Source organism: Danio rerio, chromosome 16 (genome assembly GCF_049306965.1).
Source record: "Danio rerio strain Tuebingen ecotype United States chromosome 16, GRCz12tu, whole genome shotgun sequence".
In the NCBI taxonomy this organism is placed as follows: domain Eukaryota; kingdom Metazoa; phylum Chordata; class Actinopteri; order Cypriniformes; family Danionidae; genus Danio; species Danio rerio.
In genome coordinates, this window is record NC_133191.1 from 38,295,605 (window position 1) to 38,317,190 (window position 21,586).

Sequence of the window (21,586 nt, forward strand, 5' to 3'; positions counted from 1 at the left end):
AGAATGAGCCTGGGTTGTGATTTTCATTTCCAAACAAAATGCAACATCCCACTACGTTGGGGTACAATGAAAATCTGACATCATGTTGACGTTCTGTGCCTGCTGGGTTAGGGGCTGTATACACGACAAAATTTCAGCCAAAACAGGGAAAAAGGTGCAAGTTTTTTGACAGCGTGTGTCATGTCTGAAAACCCCTGAAAACGAGAGAATTTGAAATGATAACGTGCGCGTGCATGGCACGTGTCTAGGGAGATGTAGATTAAAAGCAAACAAACATGCACAACAATTGAAGGTGCGTTGTAGTGTTGCTGTTGCTCAGGAGTTTGTTGCTCATATTTTACACACAGCAAATTATACACACACATCAGTGTAAAGCCACCAACTGAACATTGTCTCTTCCCTAAATGTACTGTTTACTAACAAGCTAGCAGCGGCAAATGGGATAAGTAATATAGCATTTTTGGTCCTTCTCATGGCTACATCATTGTTGTGTAAACATAGCCTCAGTTTCATTTTAGCTAACATGAGAGGCACAATTGTGCTCTTCTTGTGCCACTGTAGTTCATCTGTCCAGGGTTGGATGTGTTTTTTGTTCATCTATGACCTTCTTCAGACATTGTTGTGAGTGGTTATTTCAGTTACTGCCGCCTTTCTTTCAGCTTAAACAAGTCTTTCTCCTCTGACCTCTAGCATCAAAAAAGCATTTTCAGTCAGAGAACAGCACTGATTTGATATTATGTATTTCTCTGATAATTCTCTGTAATAACTAAAGATGTGTTGTGCATGAAAATGGCAGTAGATCTGAGATTTCAGGCAGTAACAAACCTCCCACAATAATTGCTACTCATCACATTTCATGCCTATATTGATGCTTGGTTTGAACTTCATCAGATTGTCTTGACCATGTCATGCTTAACTGCTTTAAATTGCTTGCATGTGATTGGCTAATTATATATTTGTGTTAAGCAACAACTTTGCAGAGTTTAGAACTTAAAATATAAAACTTCTGCATTAGAATAGACTTCGTAATCGAACTTCTCTAGTCACTCACCTGCACACTTGGTTCTGCTGATGAGTGGAGGTCCAGGTGGCCCAGTGCCACCCTCGCCTGGCCGGGTGAGCAGCACACTTATATGGTACTCCGTGTCTGGATCCAGGTGCCACAGCTTATAGGTAACCATGTTAACCCCAAGGATCTCCGACCAAGGCGCTAGGCTGGCCCGATATTCAATTTCCCTCCGGATGATGGGGCCATCACCCAGAATGGAGTTGGTGTTTAGCTGAATAATCAAATACGTGGAACCCGCTCTCAACAGCTGTGGTGGAGCAATGGGCGATGGGGGAACTGTGACAGAAATAGACAGAAAGAAAGGAGATTATAGTAAAACTCTATTCAGGGAATGAATAAAGTGAGCTCTTACATTATCCTTTTTTCAAGCAACCCCCAAGAGGGAAAGTATGTTCTCTAACCTGAAACTGTCTAATCTCTTCTACCCAGTTATTTAAGCTTATCTTGACCAGACGTGAGGTCAAAGAACATTTGCAGTTCAAACCGGTACAACTAAAAAATTGCTAGGTTCAAAGGTTAAAATACCAATCTGGCCATACACATTAAACCTCCAATAGCAGATTCTTTCAGGTCCTCAAGAGAGAGCTATAAGTAAGCCGACAGATGTGGAAAAACTGTGGAAGAACGTCAGATGCAAGGTCACGCTATTTAATGTGTGATTTTCATATTGGGCCCCCTGAGGAACTCAGCGTGCAGCTACACAGTAGCCATGATAAGATTGGAAAAAATATATCAAATTTGATTCGCAAGGTAAAAAAGTTTTATATTCATATTACTGAAACCCTAACGAATGACTGAAACTTCAAAGGATCTTGAGGCATCAAACAATTAGGGAGAAAATTTGATTTGAAAGGTTGGAAGCGAGGGGTCCAATAAAAAAAAAAAAGACAAGATACCAGCGCTGACTTTTCCCATGACTAATCTTTGGGTCTGCTGTGTCTGCAAGCTTTCTCTCTCAGGGCCAGCTGCAGATGGCAAATATCCAGCTAGGGACAGAGAAAGCCTCTCCTGGGAGGGATATGAGATGGAGTAATAAAGCTCATCTCGTCTGTCAGAGAACGGCTCAGAGAATAATATAAAGTCAACTCGAAGTCCACTTTCATATGAAAAGAGACATAAAAATGAGCTGGCTTTTCTTCACCGTCCTCCATCTTTCCGGCGTTGGTTAGGGCAGATTATTAATTTCACCCTGAGAAAGCTTCTTTCGGTTGGAGAAGAGTTCAGAGTTACTGTGAAAACAGATCTGAACCCTACTGACTGAGGGAGAACAATTCTCATTAGCCCTGTGGCTCCTCTGCATTAGCCCTGTTGCTGTGTAATCTATGGGCCCATTGAGGAACAGTGAGTTGTGAAATGAGTTGATCAAGCTAATTAAAGGACTGATTAGCCTCTCGTTAGCGGGGGCAAGCGTGGGAGGGCAGTTTGGAAAAGACAAGGAGAAGATCAGAGCGAAGGGGAAGAGAAATCTAAGGTGAATATAATGAGCTAACGTCCATGCTGCTATGCTAGCATGTGGGCCTATAGTAGCTTTATGGACTCGTCTGGTGGGGCCAATCTGCCGTGCTTAACTGAAGTGCAGTAATGCATTTTAAATAGGACCTCCTGTCAAAGAAAAAGCCTTCAGGAGGAAATGCCAATCACATGCTGCAGAGGAAATGCAGCTATAGTATTGTCTGAAATGGCTTTAAAGTTCTGCAACGTAGAGGCGCAGATGTGAGTGGGTCTCATTATAAGTTATGCTTCATATTGCAATGTTCCCGAGTGGATTATGCCTACAGCTCTGGTAAAAATATAATGATGAAGTTGTAATGAGTCAGTGTGACAAGTGCCACAAGAGCAAGTGCTTTGTATCTAAGCACTTTGCTGAACATTTGATTAGTCAGTCCCCTAGAAACAGTGCACGTCAAATGAGTTTCGGATTTGATGACAAGATCTGGAGAACATTAACAATTTTATGCCGGAATATAGTTACATTTAAGGCATTTAGCAGATGCTTTTATCTAATCGCGTTAACGTCGCAAGCAAGAAATGCGGGCAGCTTAAAAAGATGGAAAGAGAAGTGCTTGCTCTCTTGGGAGAGAATGTAAAAAAATCTATAAAATCATTAAATGAATAAATAAACACAGAACAAAAACAAACTAATGCAAGACAGAATACAAAAATTCCATAACAAACGTTGGGCAACAGCAAAATAAAGTAAATAAAATGACCGAATATTTAAACAAACACAAAGCAGATATTAAGTAAATATAAATACAGAAATAAAATAAAGCGTAACACATAACAAACATTAAAAAAAACAGTAAAATAAAAAAAATAAAAATGATATGACAAATGATTTAAAAGTAACAGAAAGTACAAAAAAATAAAAAAAAATAAACAATAAGTAACATACAGTAGAATAGAGATTCTCAACGGGTGGGCTGCTAGTGGGCCTTAGCAATCCTGCAGGTGGGCCACAAGATGAAAAAGAACTTAAATATTATATTATAAATATTTTAATTCATTATTCGATATGGCATATTAAAATGGTCGCAGTAATGGCATTTTCCCTTTTCTGTGATTGATTTCTTAGGACTCGGTGCAAAAACAGGCTCACCGTTAAATACAGACATAACTGTAGCTTAAACTTCCAACTGCTACATGCCAACTAGGACTAGATTTTCAGCTGTAAAAAGCAAAGCATCACGCGAACTTAAAAGTAACAATGATTAGAGTTATAATAACCAGCTTGCGTGTGCCTCACATCTGTGACTTGTACTGTATCAGAGTCGCACAAGTTTGTTGATTTAAACTTATTGAAGAAAAGGCCCGAATGCTTTGCAGTTGAAAAGATTAACTGAAGTAAAGAATTTGGGAGCATTGTATAAAAAATAAACATAAAATATGAATTATATAAAATAAAATATTATATTATACAATATAAAACTGCATAAAATATGTTGTATCATATTTAAAATTATATTTATACAACAGTTCTGCCTTTTTCTTGAATCTGATTAGCTGATTGCCGTGTGATATTTTATACTTGTACCACATCTTCACCCTTGTGTAGGACACAATATTGCTATGTTGGACAACATAATGTACTTTTGAGGCTTTTTTAGGCAATAATGTGGTTGTTTAGATAGCATATGTAGTTTATTTATAAGGATAGTGCCTCTTTTAAAACATTAATAATTTTGGAGCATCAGATTCAGTGCATTGGCCGCCATCAGCCTTTCTGAGCAGGCCAAAGAAAGTGACAGTTGACGTTCCACCACAAGATGGCAACAGAGACTGCATAATAAGTCCTTAAAGGGAGAAAACAGCAATTTCTCAGTGCAAGTTTCTAACTACAGCTAAACAAATCATTAAAAATCAGGTAAGAGACATTCTGAGTTGATCTGTCTCTTTTGTATTCTGTAGTGCTGTATTTATGCCACAGAAACTGGTAGTGTTTACTTTGATCTGGCTTTTTCGAGGTTAATTATTCTGAAATCCCAATTGCAACACAGAAACACTGGGAAATCTCCATAGATTAATGGCATTTCATGCAGTTCAGCCTTATAATCTTAAAATGTGAGCAAAAACACCTCTTTTGTCATTATTTTACTTAACTAGACATTAAGCTAGAGAATCATTGAAATAGTGGCTCTAAAGTGACTTTTGTAAAGTAAAAATAACAGCATGGTTTCTGCTGTTCTAACCATCATCTGCAGATGTGAATGAATGGCGGAAGAAAGTAGTTCCTCATACAAAAGGATTTTTACACTCTCTGTGTTTGATTATCTTTTTTACATACAAGATTATGCCGTTGAACTGTTGTAAAAAATGCAATATCACACTCGCAGCAGTGCGATGTGGCTATATATTGTCACTAGTGGGACACTAACGCACTCTACCTACCACCAGTGCCAATATACAGCCACATGACTGCTACTCGTGTGATATTGTCACAGTCACCAGCGATCTAGCCCATGCAGATCACTGGAGAACTACAAATCTGCTGTTATATGGACTACAAGATCCATTCATGCAACACACACACACACACACCTGCTCTAAGTCTCCATTGATTACACTCCCACAGCTGATGCTGCTCATGGACTGATTACACCACACAAATATATACAGCTCACTTTGAGACTCTCATGGGTCTTGTTTAACAGTATAGTGAACATTATGACACATTTTTCCTTGCCTTGTCTTGCTGTGTTTTTGACCCTCACCTTGTTTTGTTTGTTTGTTCCTGTATTCTGACAGCCTTTTAACCATCTGCCTGTTTATTTGACTATGACTCTGGATTGCCCATATACATCTGTTTGCTCCTGTGTTGACTGTTGCTTAAAAAATAGTATTTTTATTTTTTTATAAAATGCTGTAGAAAAAAAACAGAATAATACTATAAGGCAAAATAAATGTTTTGCTAATAAATAAAGGATTAAAATAAGCATTTTTCTCAAAACAATTAGTTTAATGTGATTTAAAAAAATATGTCAGGTGGGTCTTTATTTTCACAGAAGAAGGTGGGCCTCAAAGTGAAAAACGTTGACAACCCCTGCAGTAGTAGAAGAACAAACCAAACCATGGAACACACACACACACACAAAAACCACCAAAATATAAAACAATACAAGACAAATTAATAAAATGGAATACAACACGTAACACACACACACACACACACACACACACACAAAAAACTACACAAAATAAAATCAAAAAGACAAATAGTGTCCATTTACCATATTTACAACAGGTAGTGTTTTGAACTGAAATGACTGACTGTTTATGTGATTTGAGTACGAGAAAACAAAATGCCTTGCCATTTATAAAAAACGAACAGTACATGAGAACACAAATAAAAGAACAGCTAAAATGTTTCTGTTTAGAATCTCCCAGGGTATTACCTGTGAATTATTGTTATATTTGTGCTTTTTGTTATGACGACATTTAAGGAAAAACACCCTGAAGGTTTCTAATGCTATGCTTCTAGGTCACATTGTAGCATACAGTAAAGCCGTATGTCTAAACTCGCCGTAATCGGATTAGCATGGTGCTGTCTCATAACCTCTCTCTCAGTATGCCTTGAGGACGGATGCAGAAGAACCCACGTGGCTCCATCCATGCCTATCCTCATTCCACCCCTGACTTCTCCATTTTGCTTAAGGGGAATCCATCTGACCGGAGATTAAAAGGTGGACACAGAAAGCAATGCAAATGCAAATGCAGGCTGATGGACAGGTGTCAAGTTTTATATGTGGTTGAAATTACAAATAGGAAGCATTTCTTTGGTCAGATATGATGCTGAAGTTCCCCCTGAATTATTCCCCATGATTATTTTTGGCAGATACTATATCTTGACCACTTAATACTGTTCTAAAGTAGTATTTTATTCCTTTCATTAAACAGAATTGAAGTATTTTATTGGTTGGACTTACATATGTATGGTATAGTTAGGCCGGTGATTTTCAATTCCAGTTCAATTGCATCACACCGCTCGTCTTATTTAACACACTTGATTTAGATAACCAGCTTGTTAGAAGAGAGCCTTATGCATGAACAGTATTCTGACTGACAGTCACTTTTAATAGTAATATTACAGGGTGCAGTTCAAATAAACCTTTTTTGTTTATTGCACGAAAATAAAGTTAAACACTTTCAACAATTATTCAGCAATAATTATGAGTTTGCATTTCACAATTTTAATACATTTTAAGGAAACTGGAGAATACTGGACCTGTTTTACTGCAAGTTAGATGAGTAAATACATGTTCACATTTAAGAGGATAGCTCACCCCAAAATATTTACTAAAAAATTTACTTTTAGGAATGTCACACACACAAGACATGTCACTCTTATAGTTTTGAATGGGGAAAAGTGTAACGGTCTATATGGCGAATGAAGCCCCGCCTACTAGTACAGAAGCCAATCATATATCACTGTAGTTTGATGTTTCTTTAAGGGAAAAGCTTGGACTGAACGTGTGCTTTTACGACAGTTTTATGGTCATCAAACGTGCTGGACTCTCAGCGAATTTTTGCTTCAAACACATAAGAAATATACAAAAATAATGCAAATATAAATATATATATATATAAATAGAATCAAAATAAATTGAAATCTGTACATTTAAATGAACCAAGTGCACTTGAAAACAAACTTTTTTTGGTTTTGTAATCTGTAGGAAATGAACACGAGGTACATTCCCATCCTGTCAAATGCACATTACATAAACAAAGAGTCCCTGTCATTTCTGGAGGAGATTCGCCATCAAGATCAAGTTGTAAATTACTTCTGAAGACCAGCCTGATCGGACGAAGCATTATCCAGAGAATAATGTGTAGAACGGCCAAAACTGAGGTTGGTGTCGTGATCTACTTTCAAGTGCACATGCACATTAGCTTGAGCAACCTGAAAATATGCTGATTTTGTTTGATTTTGACATTTAGAAATGAAACTAAAGAGACAGATGTTGTTTAATTTCATTGGTGATTCTAAATATGTAAGGTAATCGTAAGCTTAGCAAACAGTTTTGGAGAATTTGATGTTTCCCCATTCAGTTAGAATGATCGAGCATACTGCCCAAGAGGCGTTTCAAAGATGGCCACTAAGTGAAATGACTTGCCTTAAAGGTACTTTGACTGAAACCTGTTTAGAACTAGCGAAGGATGAGTAAAGGATGAATGAATTTTCATTTTTGGGTTATTTATCCCTTCAATCTACAGAACTACAGTAATGCTGCATCCCAATTTGCATATAATCTGTTATAATTGTGTTCGAAAATAGAATTACCATGTCCCAAAACCACAGTATAATGAAAAAAGCATGCCAAAGGTTCTTGGATGATGTGACATTTCTGGTAGAAATTCAAACTGTAGAACCGTCCGTACTCTAAACGTTAATATTGGCCACAATACACTGTCTAAATGCAAATTGATTAGGCTAAGTTAAAAAATGTTTACAAATTTAAAATTAAGTTATCCCCAAAAAACTTCATTCATTCATTTTCTTGTCAGCTTAGTCCCTTTATTAATCTGGGGTCGCCACAGCGGAATGAACCGCCAACTTATACAGCAAGTTTTTATGCAGCGGATGCCCTTCCAGCCGCAACCCATCTCTGGGAAACATCCACACACACACATTCACACACTCATACACTACGGACAATTTAGCCTACCCAATTCACCTGTACCGCATGTCTTTGGACTGTGGGAGGAAACCGGAGCACCCGGAGACAGCATGCAAAGGCAGGGAGAACATGCAAACTCCACACAGAAGCACCAACTGAGCCGAGGCTCGAACCAGCGACCCAGCGATCTTCTTGCTGTAAGGTGACAGCACTACCTACTGCGCCACTGCCTCGCCCCCCCAAAAAACGTATTTTAAATAAATAGTTTGAACAAGCAGAAAAATATTTTTGATCTACAAACTGCCAAACATGGCAGACGTGCGAGACCAACCACCAAGTAAAGAGAAGCGTTGGTAAAGCTGTTTTCAATGACTATTAAGTAATATCTAGCCAACTGGAAAATATTTAAATAATGGTTTCTGTGCGACAACAATGTGAACTTATATAACGATCTCAGGAGATTTATCTGCATGAAAAATGAACAATGGCAAATCAACCTGCTGCTTCATTTCCAATAAGGCAGGTAATTAAATATAAACAAAATGTGGAAGATGTGTCGAGATGATTGACTAGGGAAGTGACTAAGCAACATAAACATTCATTAATGATGAATTGTTATACCCCATAGCTTTTCTGTTACACACTCAAAAGTATGAACATTTTCTTCATTTTAAGGACATAGTACAAGTAGATGAATAGGGACGCAGCATAGGTATCATGTTTACATAATGTACTTGACACATCTGCACTTACTCCTGATTTCTCACCACATGGAAAAGCTTTTAGTCAATAAATGACAAAACAAAGTAGCTGGCTTTACTTACAAAAAAGTAACTTAGATATTTTATTATAATTTAAGTAATATCTACTTTAATAGAAAAAATATTCATATTGAAAAAAAGTTTTCTGATAATGTAATCTGAGTTGTTTATAATGTGTTAACCTGAACCCTGGTCCCTACCACCAACCTAATTTTGCCAAATACAATAGGACATGTTCCTGGATTAACATCTGTCTTGATCCTGGAACAACATTTCAATCAGCCAATCAGAATTAAGGGATATGTTTACCACTTTTGTTAAGTTCAGGCTTACAGCTAGGCATATTTACTTCTACACGATTGTTTTCTAACATTTATTCCCATCTGGTTTTGGGAATAATTTACAGGTATGGTTGGGTTTAGGGGTAAGGGATAGGTATGGATTAAATTTTCGAACAAAAATTATCTTTCAGGATCAACATAGCTGTTAATCCAGGATCGCATTTTACTTGCCAAAATCCTGACATGCGGTCCCTACACAGTGTTCATTCCTCCATAGTATAAAGATGAGGATCTTTACTTCATTTCGAAAGACTTGCATTGGCAGGTGGCATGTAGTAAAGTGTAAATGGTTAATTGTAACTGGTCTAGCTTTAAAACTCGTGGAAAATACTACAACATTTCATCATTTTGGAGCTTGAGTTAAATAAATTTGTGTGTTAAACTGAAAAAAATATATATTGGAAAGCAGGTTTAGAATATGAGTTCAAAAAAAGATTGAATTATACATTTTGTTTTTGTTTTGTTACTAAAAATAAAAAAACAACCGCAAATGAAAGTCTACTATTACAACAGTCCACACATACAGGATATTTATCTTGCAAAACTGACAATTTCATCACAAAAGAGGACAATGTGTGCGAATGCAAGCGTATAATAGAAAAAAAGAGAAAAGAATGGCTTGGATGTAGCCAGAATCCCATTATCTCATGATGTGCACATTATGGCCAGTAAAATACAGGCATAAAGGATAAAAGAATTCGGGAAGGAGGAAAGAAAACAAGCTGTTCACCTTTGACAATGAGTTCAGCAAAGTTGGAGACGCCGGAGCCTCTGGAGGACTGGGTGACGCAGCGGTAAAGGTCCTGCTCCGGCTTCTGGACGTCCTCCAGTTGAAAGGAAACTGCGAATCGGTTGCGGCCCAAGTGCTTGACAGAACCACCTGAAGACACTTCACCATTGTGCCGCTAGAAAAGAATAAAAAAAAACATGAAAGCTCTACAAACCTACTCATGCGCCAGTCACATGCTGCCAAGCGCTGCAATAAACACTGAATGAGCAATGCATTTTCTGGATGCAAGTTGCAGTGACAACAGAATTTCTGGAAGGACAGAGCCATTTGTCATTAGGCTCGGGACACAGATACTCAGCCAAAACAAGCCTAAAATTGCACTTGCCAAATTACTTATTGATGAAGTTATCAATTATGAACCTTTTATTCCAGGTACACATATATATCATTGTGACAACAGGCTACCAATATCCAATAGGGGACTAAAAAGGACAAGAAAACCACAATAAGAGTACAGTGTGTATGCGGAATAACGATAAATCTGCAGATTAAAGGTAGACGTATGAGCAAAATTCAAGATATAGGACATTTTAATGCACTGTAATTAAATAGTTACTTGAATGGGTACAAAAAGGGTTATAATGAATAAACTTAACCCTTACAGTATGTACTGTTGGGGATGTTTTCATCCACTCTGGGCTGATTTAGAGTATTTATTTGGCCATACATTTTTCTCTGTTTCAGCTAGTGGAATGCTTTTTTGGTGACAAATCTTATTTTGACACATATTTTGAGAAAATGCTTTGATAAAAAATATATATATATATACTCAACAATACACTCTGGGCAAATTTGCTACCCTTTTTATGTTCAGGATGAAAACATCCGCTAAATTAAACTGCTGTAAGATGCATCAGATAAAGATTTGTTTAAATATTATTTGCATAAATCTGTTAATCAACCTCATTCCTGATCAAAACTACTAAATTGCTAAGACAATTACAGGATTTTAAATTTTTAATTGCCAAATTTGTAAATTATGTTACTGATTTAGTGAAGAAAACACACACACACACACAATGACATATTTTCAATATGAAAAATGTAATTGTGGACTGGAATTTTTATTTTTAATTTTTTTTATATGGAGTATAAGCAAATTAAAGTCTGTGTATGTGTGCGGGTATGGGAGAGTACACACTTACTGCGATGTGTTTGAGAAAATCAAAATATGCTTTTCAGCTCTCAGAGCTACATGGAGCAAACAAAAACAAAGACTACTATTAACATTGAAAATACGTCATTTTGTAGTTTTATTTTCACCAAATCAGTGACATCATTTGTGAACTTGACAATTAAAGAGTTAAAATCCAGTATTTTTAGCAGTTTTGATCAGGACTGAAATAAAAAAAAAAAATATATATATATATATATATATATATATATATATATATATATATATATATATATATATATATATATATATATATATATATATATATGATGCATTTTTTTACAGCAACATAACAAATGTGCAGTAAATTTGAACAGTGCACACTGGTTAAATACTTCAGAAATGAAAAAGACATTTTTTGTTTTATTTGGACATTGATACAGTTGTGATGCACAATGTTGGATTTTTGCTGATACTTTGGAGCTCATTTTGGTTTTGGCTAAGATATTTCTTTTTGTGTGTGTGTGTGTGTGTGTGTGTGTGTGTGTGTGTGTGTGTGTGTGTGTGTGTGTGTTTTATGTGTTAATTATATTAAAAAAGGTATTTTCCGGTATATTTAAAACTGCATGTTATGTGATGTGTGCCGCTTGGACAAAATAAATTCCCTCTGAGATTATTAAAGTGAAATCAGTCAATTACATGTTAATTTACAGAATCAGGTTCGAGATTTCTGTTCCCCATGATTGTTAGCTTCTCACAATAATTTAAAACCAGACTTGTGGTTTCGTGAACCCAAATGATGCTTCGTTCCTAAATAGAAGTAACTTGTTTTCTCTCAATTTTTATTATTGTAACAACGCAGCCTTAGAATAAATGTGTCACGGGGCAGGTTCTAAGACTCAGAGCAATATTATAAACAAATCTTTAATCTCATTAATATCCCACTGAGTCTTAGTGCCTGCCCCCAGGGACGTTTATTCTGGGCAAAAGAGCAAATACTGAATTCTTGTATGATTGGTGTCACTCTCTGACTAATTTATCAAACATTTTAGGAAATAATGTCAAGTTATTTGTGTATTGTGCTTTCATTTTCCAGGCTGTCAGAAATTAGGATTGCTAGAAAACTTTACAATTTAACTGACTTAACTATAAATAGTTAACTAAAAAAAATACACTTTTCATAAAATATTTGAGATAAGTCAAAAACATGGGGAAAAAAGTTTGACTGAGAGTGACGCCATAAAAGTTGAACACCAAAGTATGATTCACCTGAATAATAACCAGTGAAACATAAAGCAGTCTTGAAAGTCTTGCTCATAACCGAATATCAGACATCACTACGTGGAGCTTTGTGTGGAACCAGACACGTCTCCCACACAAAAAACACACTTGATAACAGCAAGCTTTCACTGCGGCTCAGGTAATTTAAGCGAGACAGTGGTGTGAATAGCCCCCATTCCCTTTCCCCCTTTCTGAATACCAAGGACACAAAATTATGACTGGGAAGTGCACTTATACCAGCGGAGAGCACTTCCAGAAGGAGGTCTGCGGCTGCTGCACAACTACGTGTGTTTGTTTATTACGAAGCTGCCGAAGCGTTTAAGCTTCCAATGTGGTTCAAGACCACACAAACCAGAGCTGAATGCAGGGGTAATGTGTGGGCAATGGTTGCAAATTTGAGGTTTGCATAAAACAAAGCCAAACGTACAATCATCTGGCTTTGAGAGCCACTCTCTCTTTATTCAACCTAGCAATCACACTCAGTGAACTGGCAGACAGGCAAACATGTAGGATAAACAGAAGAGAGCAGGGGACCGTTTGTTTGGATGCAACGTGTCATACATTATAAATGCAAATAAATTCAGTAAATCATGAATGTTGTTTTTATAAATGTTTGGTACATAAATAATAAAAAATAATAAATACTTTCATTAATTAATGTGTCAATTAATGCCTTTCCAGCCACAACCCAACACTGGGAAACACCCATACACACTCACATTCACACACATACACTTTGGCCAATTTAGCTTACTCAATTCACCTATAGCACATGTCTTTGGACTGTGGGGAAAACCCACACGAACACTGGGAGAACGTGCAAACTCCACACAAAAATGGCAACTGACGCAGGCGGGATTTGAACCAGCGACCTTCTTGCTGTGAGGCGACCATGCTACCCACTTTGCCACCATGTCGCCCGTAATCTTATCATTTACTGCAATATATATATTTTAATAATTTTTTATTTTCTAAAATAATTTTTAATAATAGGTAACTTTTCTAAATTCATTTTTACAGATCAATTAGTTAAACTAAAATACGCTATGTAATCACATTGTAATACACATTACACATACTGTATTAGTAAAATAAAAAATGCAGATACATTTAAAAACATACAAACTGTTCCTTTAACAATTTTTTTTTACCAAAACAAATAAAAATAAAATAAAACTGACAGAAGCAGACCGCAAAACTACTGTTTCTGAAAGAAGCAACTTAACAAGTCACTGTTTAATATTTTGGAAAGCATTTTAATAATCTAGGCGCAAAGTCTAAAGTGCAGTGTCCGAATCAACTTTTTGCTATTTTAAAAACAGAAAAATATGCATTGCGCCCTGGTGCATGGTCTAACAGGGTTGTGCTTATTCTCTTAATGAGTTATAGGTGTGTTTTGAGCACAACGTGCATTAAACCAATTAGAGTCTCATTTCACAATTACTTTTAATATTTACTTTACTCTTTTACTTTCATGGAGTAAGAGAATGGTTGAAACTCACTTCACTAAAGACATGCATTAGCCTCAGGAGCTTGCTCTTGTGGGGGGCGTGATGGTGACGTAGCGCCTGTTGTTGGTGTCCCGGGGGAAATCTTCCAGCCGACACCAACAACAGTTCATCAAACTGGGCTCAGCTTAGTCAGAAGCACCGCTGAAAGTCTCCATCATCCAGGTTAAGTTTCTGGAGGAGTTTATGATCTTACAGAGCTGATGCACCTCTGAAAGGATCAAGTAGACTCAGACACGGCCCTAAACGTATCGACGCTGTTTTTCAGCCTTCATAAAGCACATAAACACTATTATTTTACTTAGTAAAATCTATGTTAGCCATTTAGCAACGAAGCTAGAGTCACCAGGGAGACAGAAGCCCTGCCCATCACATGAATATGCATCTGTTCAGAAGTGAATTTGACGTGCAAATGAAGCAGATTTGACGCACGAATAAAGCGGGGCTTGACGCACGAATGAAGCGAGTTAACTCAGATGTTCATGCAGCTATTTACGTGTGAATAGCACGTCTGGTATGAACACAGCATGACACAACTTCTTTTTAGATCAGCAAACCCATGAGTCCACAAAATGTTGGAAATGGATTTGCTATCTAAACAGCATGGAGCAAAACGTGAACATTACAGTTGCATTGGTCTGAAAATAGTAACAAAACGTGCCCTACATGCGTTGCGCCTTATTGCGCCGGGTGTATGATAGGGCCCCATATGTATTTGACTTGTTTGCTAGTTTGTTTAATTCAACTTATTATGATGGCAAAGCTAAAATGTCATCAGTTATTACAGTTTTCGATGTTACAATATTATATATAATATTACTATTTCCCTGTATACATTACATTTTCTTTGGAGAAAAATATCCAAATAAATCATTATTTAAATTTTAACAACACCTGTATGAGTACAAATATGTACAAACAAACGCACATTTAATGGCATTAATCATAAAATCTACAGGTCACATGTTTAGTCATCCTGCAATGTCTGCAAGGACCACAGCTACAGCTAGAACACCATGACAGAAGCAGGAAGAAGAAAACATCCATATAAAAAAGGAAAAGCCAACATGGAGTCATGTATCTCCTGCTGTGTTCAGGGCAGGAATGAGCACTTCAGAGGGTTCAAAGACATTGATTATGGCACAATCTTGCGTCTGCTGTGACAGTCTGCAACCACAGGCATCTGTCCTTGACCTTGATGTCACATAATCATTCATTTGATTTAATTCCACCTCTGAAGCCACAAACTGCAGCTCTCAGAAAACAGCAGGAAAATGTTCCTTCAGGAGACCTAATAATGCTCTCAGAAATATCACATTACAAGGGAGATGGCGGGAAAGTGGGTAACACTTTATTTGAAGGGGCTCTTCATAAGTTCATTTTGACTGTTACTTGCTCAGTTGTCATTTAATAGGAAGGAAGCAATGTGTATTTTAGAAAAAAAATAGAAAATAGAAATAGAAATAAAAATAGACATTTACAATTGGCTTAAAAATATGAATAGGTGTTTTAAAATATAGAATCAATCATTCAACAAGAACATTAGGACTTAAAATTGATCAAATTATATTATAACAGTCTCATGAGCAATTCCTTCAAGTATGATGGTAAAAAAAAAAGTTTGCGTCAATAGTAGCCAAAGGTTGTCGTTTAAAAAAACTAAATGATAGAGAAGGACAAAACTCGTATTTCATAAATGTGGCCTTTCTGATTTCATCTGAGAAACAGTAGGAGTTTTAAGAGAAGAGGTTTTTCTGAAATGTACAGTGCTCTACTTAAGGTGAGACACTGCAGGCAAAAACACAGCTTTTCATGCACCTGTCAATTTTCAGATTTTGGCATTTTGGCGTTTAATAAAGTGTTCTTTTTTAAAATCTGATAGAAAGAAAACATTCAAAATACACTTTTAAGAGTTTTTTTTTTTAAAAGACATTTAATCAATTTGTGTCTGGAGATTTCAAGCACAATACTTATTTTTTTCTCCTTCACTGAGTCAGAAATATCTACTTAAGTAGCACTTACACAGAACAAACAGTTTTATTCGGATCTATATTCTCCTTTTTTATGGAGGGATATGTTTAGGCATAATTTACCTGATTATGCAACATTTTATTCTACAAAACACTGTGAATATTTTGACTTGGCTTTTTGACTTTTTGATAAAAAGAGATTTCCAAAACTTCTCAACTCTAATATGAGAAAGAAAGAAAGAAAGAAAGAAAGAAAGAAAGAAAGAAAGAAAGAAAGATTTTAAAGCCTTAAAATGATCCGATTTTTGGAGAAGGGTATATGAATGAAGGTCGGAGCCAGCTCCAAGTGGGTGGAATTTGAGTTCCAAGTGGGCTGTACAACCCTCCTGTAGTTTTCCTTTATATAATGTCTTGTACGTGACACAGAGTCCAAACTATGTGTTTTATGAATGTCTACACCTACCACAATCCTAAATCCAACCACACAGTAACATGTTGTGTTTTATTAATGTCTACACCTACATCTACCCCAAACCCAACCTCACAGTAACCTGTTGTGTTTTATTAATATCTACAACACCTACACCAACCCTAAACCCAGCCTACTTGTGGTGTAATCCCTCCCATTTGGAGGTCTTTATGCTGCAGTGATCCCTATTTAGATTTTTGGGCTAGAAATGTGTACAAATTAGAGCATAATTTATTTAAAAAATGCCTGATTTGCATACTGAAACATTTTAGACAAGATTTTAAAAAGTTTGTAATATAAAGAATGCTTGGAATTGTTAATGTAATAATTCACCTGGAATAGCAAGGTGATTGCTATTAGTTCATTTTTTACCCTAATCACCTGCAGTGTCTCGCTTTAAGAAAGCTGCCTTTCTCTTACAGTAGGTGCTTTGAGCCTGTTGATGCTAATTTAGTTGACATTCATCAAGTCACAATCCCACGGCAATCTCAGCCTCTAGCTGATGAATGCGTTAAAAATTATCTCCACACAAAAATAGAAAAATCTGCCTCAAATACTCACCTCCAAAAGGAACTTCTCAGCTTCAGAGGGACGTCCAGCTGCCACACACTGGAAAGTGGCGTTTTGTCCAGCATTGACCTCCACATCCCCCAGACGAGAGAAATGAGGGGCTTTATCTGGACACAGAGACATAAAAGGGTTCAGAATAACAGAAAGCACACAGAGTGAGAACAAAGATTTGTTTTAACATACTACTACTGAAAAGTTTGAGATCAGAAAGATTTTGTGTTTGTTTGTTTTTATGATATACAGTGCAGTTTTCAGAAATAGATTTGTAAGACAACACACATATTTAAAAAATATTAAATAATTGTGTCATAAGCTTCAAAATAAAAGCCACAATCCAACACCATTTACAGCATGGAAGAAGAGTGAGGATAAAATTTAAAACTACTCTGACTGTGTTCATCTGACAGAAAACCCTCATATATAGAGAGGATGGCTTGAGGGTAAGTAAATTACAGAGCAATTTTCATTTCTGGGTCTTAAGTCTTCTGATCCTTGGTCAGCTCTCACTAACATTTGCCACATATTCTACAGTATATGTAATTCTGTTACAGACTAAAGCGTTTAATATACTCTAAATACACACCAAAAGCATTAAATCCAGTTTACTTACAAACTTTTTGCATATAAACAGTGATGTGACTGTTGTGACTAAGTGTTTACCCCCTAATGTCTTTAATGTTTCAGATCAACTAACAAATTTCACTTAAATAGGACCTGCCAGGCAGTAGACCAAAACATCCCCAAAAGCTAGAAATCATGCTCGAAATCCAAAGAAATTTAAACGATAAGAAAGAAAATAATTAATATCTGCCAGTCTGGAAAAGGTTATAAATTCAATTCTAAAGCTTTGGAACTGCAGAAAACCACAGTGAGAGCCATTAGCTACAAATGGCAAAACATAGAACATGTTATCCATCTGTTAGTTATCTAAATAGCTAACAAAATGAAGACTTTGGAATGGCGTAGTCAAAGCCCTGATCTGAATCCAATTGAGATGATGTGGCATGACCTTAAAAAGGGGGTTAATGCTTAAAAAACCTTCAATGTGGACTCCACAAAGATGAATGTGTCACAATTGTAATCAAAAACCCTTGATTGCAGTTGTTGCTGCTAGGGGAGGCCAAAACAGTAATTAGGTTTAGGAGCAAACACTTTTTTTCCACATAGGGGTGTGTTGTTTGGTATTTTGTTTTCTAATAATATTAAAAACCTTAATAAAAAAAATGCATGATACATTTTCTTGTGTTATCTCTAACTGATATTTAAATGTAGCCGATGATCTGAAACATTTAAGTGTGAGAAACCTGCAAAAAATAAGAAATTATTAAAGGGGCAAACACTTTTTCACACCACTAATAATAATTATTATTATTATTATTATTATTTTTAATTATTGTTATTATTATTAGTATTATTTTTATTATTCCTTATTATTGTTATTATTATTATTATTATTATTATTGGTTAACTAATGGCTTCATGTGTGATGTAAAAAAAATTACAAAACTTAGACTTTTCTGGCATCTTTTTTTTCTGATGAAAGCCATGTTGGTTTTAACGTTTTTGGATAAATTGCCTTTAAGAGTAACAGTTGTGTCTTTTTTTTTTTTTTTTTTTTTTTTTTACATCAAACCAGAACCAACTGAATCCAGTCTGTTAAGCAACGCCCACTTTTTCCAATCCAATCACATCCTGCCCTACATTTCACCATGAGCATATTCTATTTTCATACATCATATGATATTCTGGAAGCATAATGCATTGCGAATGGCATTTCATGTGAACTTCAAATGCAAGAAAGCGATCTCTTAGAAGACAGAAATGCTGATTTGTTCCAGTTTTATTGGCTACATAAACACTGTGAAATTGTCCACATATAGGCTGCCTCCTTGCCTGTATGTGAGACACTTGATAATCCTATGAAATAACTCGAGATAATCTTCCTCCAGCATATGTGCTACTCGCTACTTTGAGCTTCCTTTAAACTGAATCGATTTTCATAAGGTCTCAGTTCAACTGTAATATGACCTTTTGAATTTAAAAAGTCGTATCTATTCATTTGAAAGCCTTTGCTTGGTAACTGAATATACAGAATCGGAGATTAGACAACATAAAAAGGAAAAGATAGATACGATAGATAAAGTAAAGGGATATTTTATTGATTCCAAGAGAAAATACAGATGCAGGATTGCTGGAAGATGCAATTTAATGTGCACAAAAATATCCCTGCAAAACAACACAGTGTAGGCAAAACACAGTATTGCAAAAATACACTGTTTGAAGAAAGCAATTTCAGAGCCTGCTGGTGGCAGAAGTTTCACAGCTCACTCACAATCTAAAAGGCTACCAAAACATGAACAAAGAAAAAAAAAAAAAAAAAGCGAAAAGGTTAACAGATAATTATGGCTCTACACTGAAAAAAAGTAAAACTGCTGTGTTTTTTATTCGAAGTACATTTTTATATTGGAAAATAATATTGAAAAATAATTTTCTGACTTTGATTTCTGATTTTAACCTGTTTTATGAATTTTCCTTAAAGCAAAAAAAATTAACTTTTAGTTTAAAATAAAATATTAGTTTCATCAAAGCATACAATTTTACTTTAAACTATTAGTTTTCATATCATGACTATATGAAAAAAATAATACTGCTATTCGATTTTGTGTTTTTCCTACGCAAGTTTGATTATTTATTTATTTTATTAGTTTAATTAACACGGACAATGCACTTGACATTGTTATACAAACACATGGGACATATAGCATGAAGTTAATCTGCAACCCTCGTCCCTGGTTAGGGTTTACATAAAAAAAAAATATATATATATATATATATATATATATATATATATATATATATATATATATATATATATATATATATATATATATATATATAAATAAATAAAAAAAAAGATAAAAACAATATAACAAATATGTACAGTATATACAGTGCCACAAATATAAAATGTAATTCAATCGATCTGGATAATAAAGTGAAATGTAAAACTGACAAACCTGAATGAATAATACTTAATGTTCACATTGCTATAAATATTTCATTACTATTTTGCATATTTATTGCCATACTGAAAGCACAAGCTTTGGTAACACTTTATTTTGATAGTCCATTTGAGTATTAGTAAAGTGTCTGCCTAATATGGCCCACAGACATTTAACTGACTTAGAAACTTTGCAAGTACATGTCAACTTACACCAACCCTAACATTAACCCCAACCCTAACCCCAACCTAACAGTCTACTTATAATCTAAAAAGAATTAGTTGGCATGTAGATGCAATGTTGAACTTAAATTCAACAAACGGACCATCAAAATGAAGTGACCCAAGCTTTATAGTTAGTTTACCTCAAGATTGAAAACAAAATATCTAGCAGTAGCATTTAACATTACATGTCTTTAGTTTATCCAAAGTATAAACTTTGATATTATAGCTTTAAAAAAACTTTCTTTTCCCCAAACAAACCAGAGTGTATACAGGAATGAAAAAGTGAAATTCAATACCAATACTTTTTGAAATGAAAGACTCTTTCCATATATTTTAAGACCTTATAATCACTTTTTCAACTGGAAATACTGAGATTTTAACTTACAATATGTACACTAAATATTATTGTAAGAAATTAATCCCAAACTAAAATATTATGGTATACTAAATACAAATCTATTAAATCTAGCTTTTTCAGCGGGTTGGCCTCTATAGAACTGCAGAAATAATGGTGTTGCCTTGGTTACTGCAGTAAACAAAGCAGCGTAATGTAGAATCAAGTAGGATTTAATTGATTTCATAAACTACACAGCATCCTGATATTTGTAGACTTATTTGCAGGCAAACTTTAGCATACAACCATACATTGCATAATAAAAATTATACTTTTTAAGACCCTGCGGACACCCAGTAAATATTTAAGTTCAACAAAAGGAAATAAATTAACTAATTGTCCTTTAAAAAAATTATAAATATTTTACACTGAGTGAATTTCATTTTTTTTCCACTTTGGCAAAGTAAATATTTTGATTAATATTAAATTACATTTTCAATTTTACATACACCAAGCCAAAACAATCATATGAGGAAAGATATATAAATGTTATAAATGTACTTTTTTAAGTTACCATACTTTGTTTTAAGGGTAAAACGGTAAATCCAAAATAAAAATCTACACCAAAGTAAAAAAAAAAATAATAATAATTAATGGTTGGTAACAATATTTTTACTTTGTTCATTCATTCATTTTCCTTCGGCTTAAAGCTGATTTATACTTCTGCGTAAAGCGCACATGTACGCTCTGGCGTAGCCTTCATTTGGTCACATAGCCCTCGTCGTTACTGACTCGCACCTCTTAAAAAATTTAACTACACAGTCGCAACGACACGTAGCCCAAGCTCTGTGATTGGTTGGCTTGGTAGCTGTGAATAAAGTAGGCAGGTGTGCCATGCTAACCCGTTGAAGTAAGTGTTAACCTGTCGAGTCCCGTGAAATAGCTCTAGATGGAAACTGTTTTGTGTTTACTGTTTGATAAATGTTGTAGCACGTTCGCTGATTCTCACCTCTGAATGAGCAAGTTTCAGCTACTTGT

General features: G+C 35.4%; 1 protein-coding gene across 29 annotated transcripts in view; it reads right to left on the reverse strand.

Moving 5' to 3' along the window:
• Positions 1-21,586, reverse strand: part of ptprub (protein tyrosine phosphatase receptor type Ub) — a 442,833-nt gene that overhangs the window by 151,859 nt on the left and 269,388 nt on the right. For all 29 annotated transcript variants that reach the window (XM_009292423.5, XM_073924678.1, XM_073924674.1 and 26 more), the window contains 3 exon segments: positions 16,980-17,095; positions 10,017-10,191; positions 1,052-1,345 (listed from right to left, as the gene is read on the reverse strand). In XM_009292423.5, coding sequence (XP_009290698.2) covers positions 1,052-1,345; positions 10,017-10,191; positions 16,980-17,095 — 585 coding nt within the window.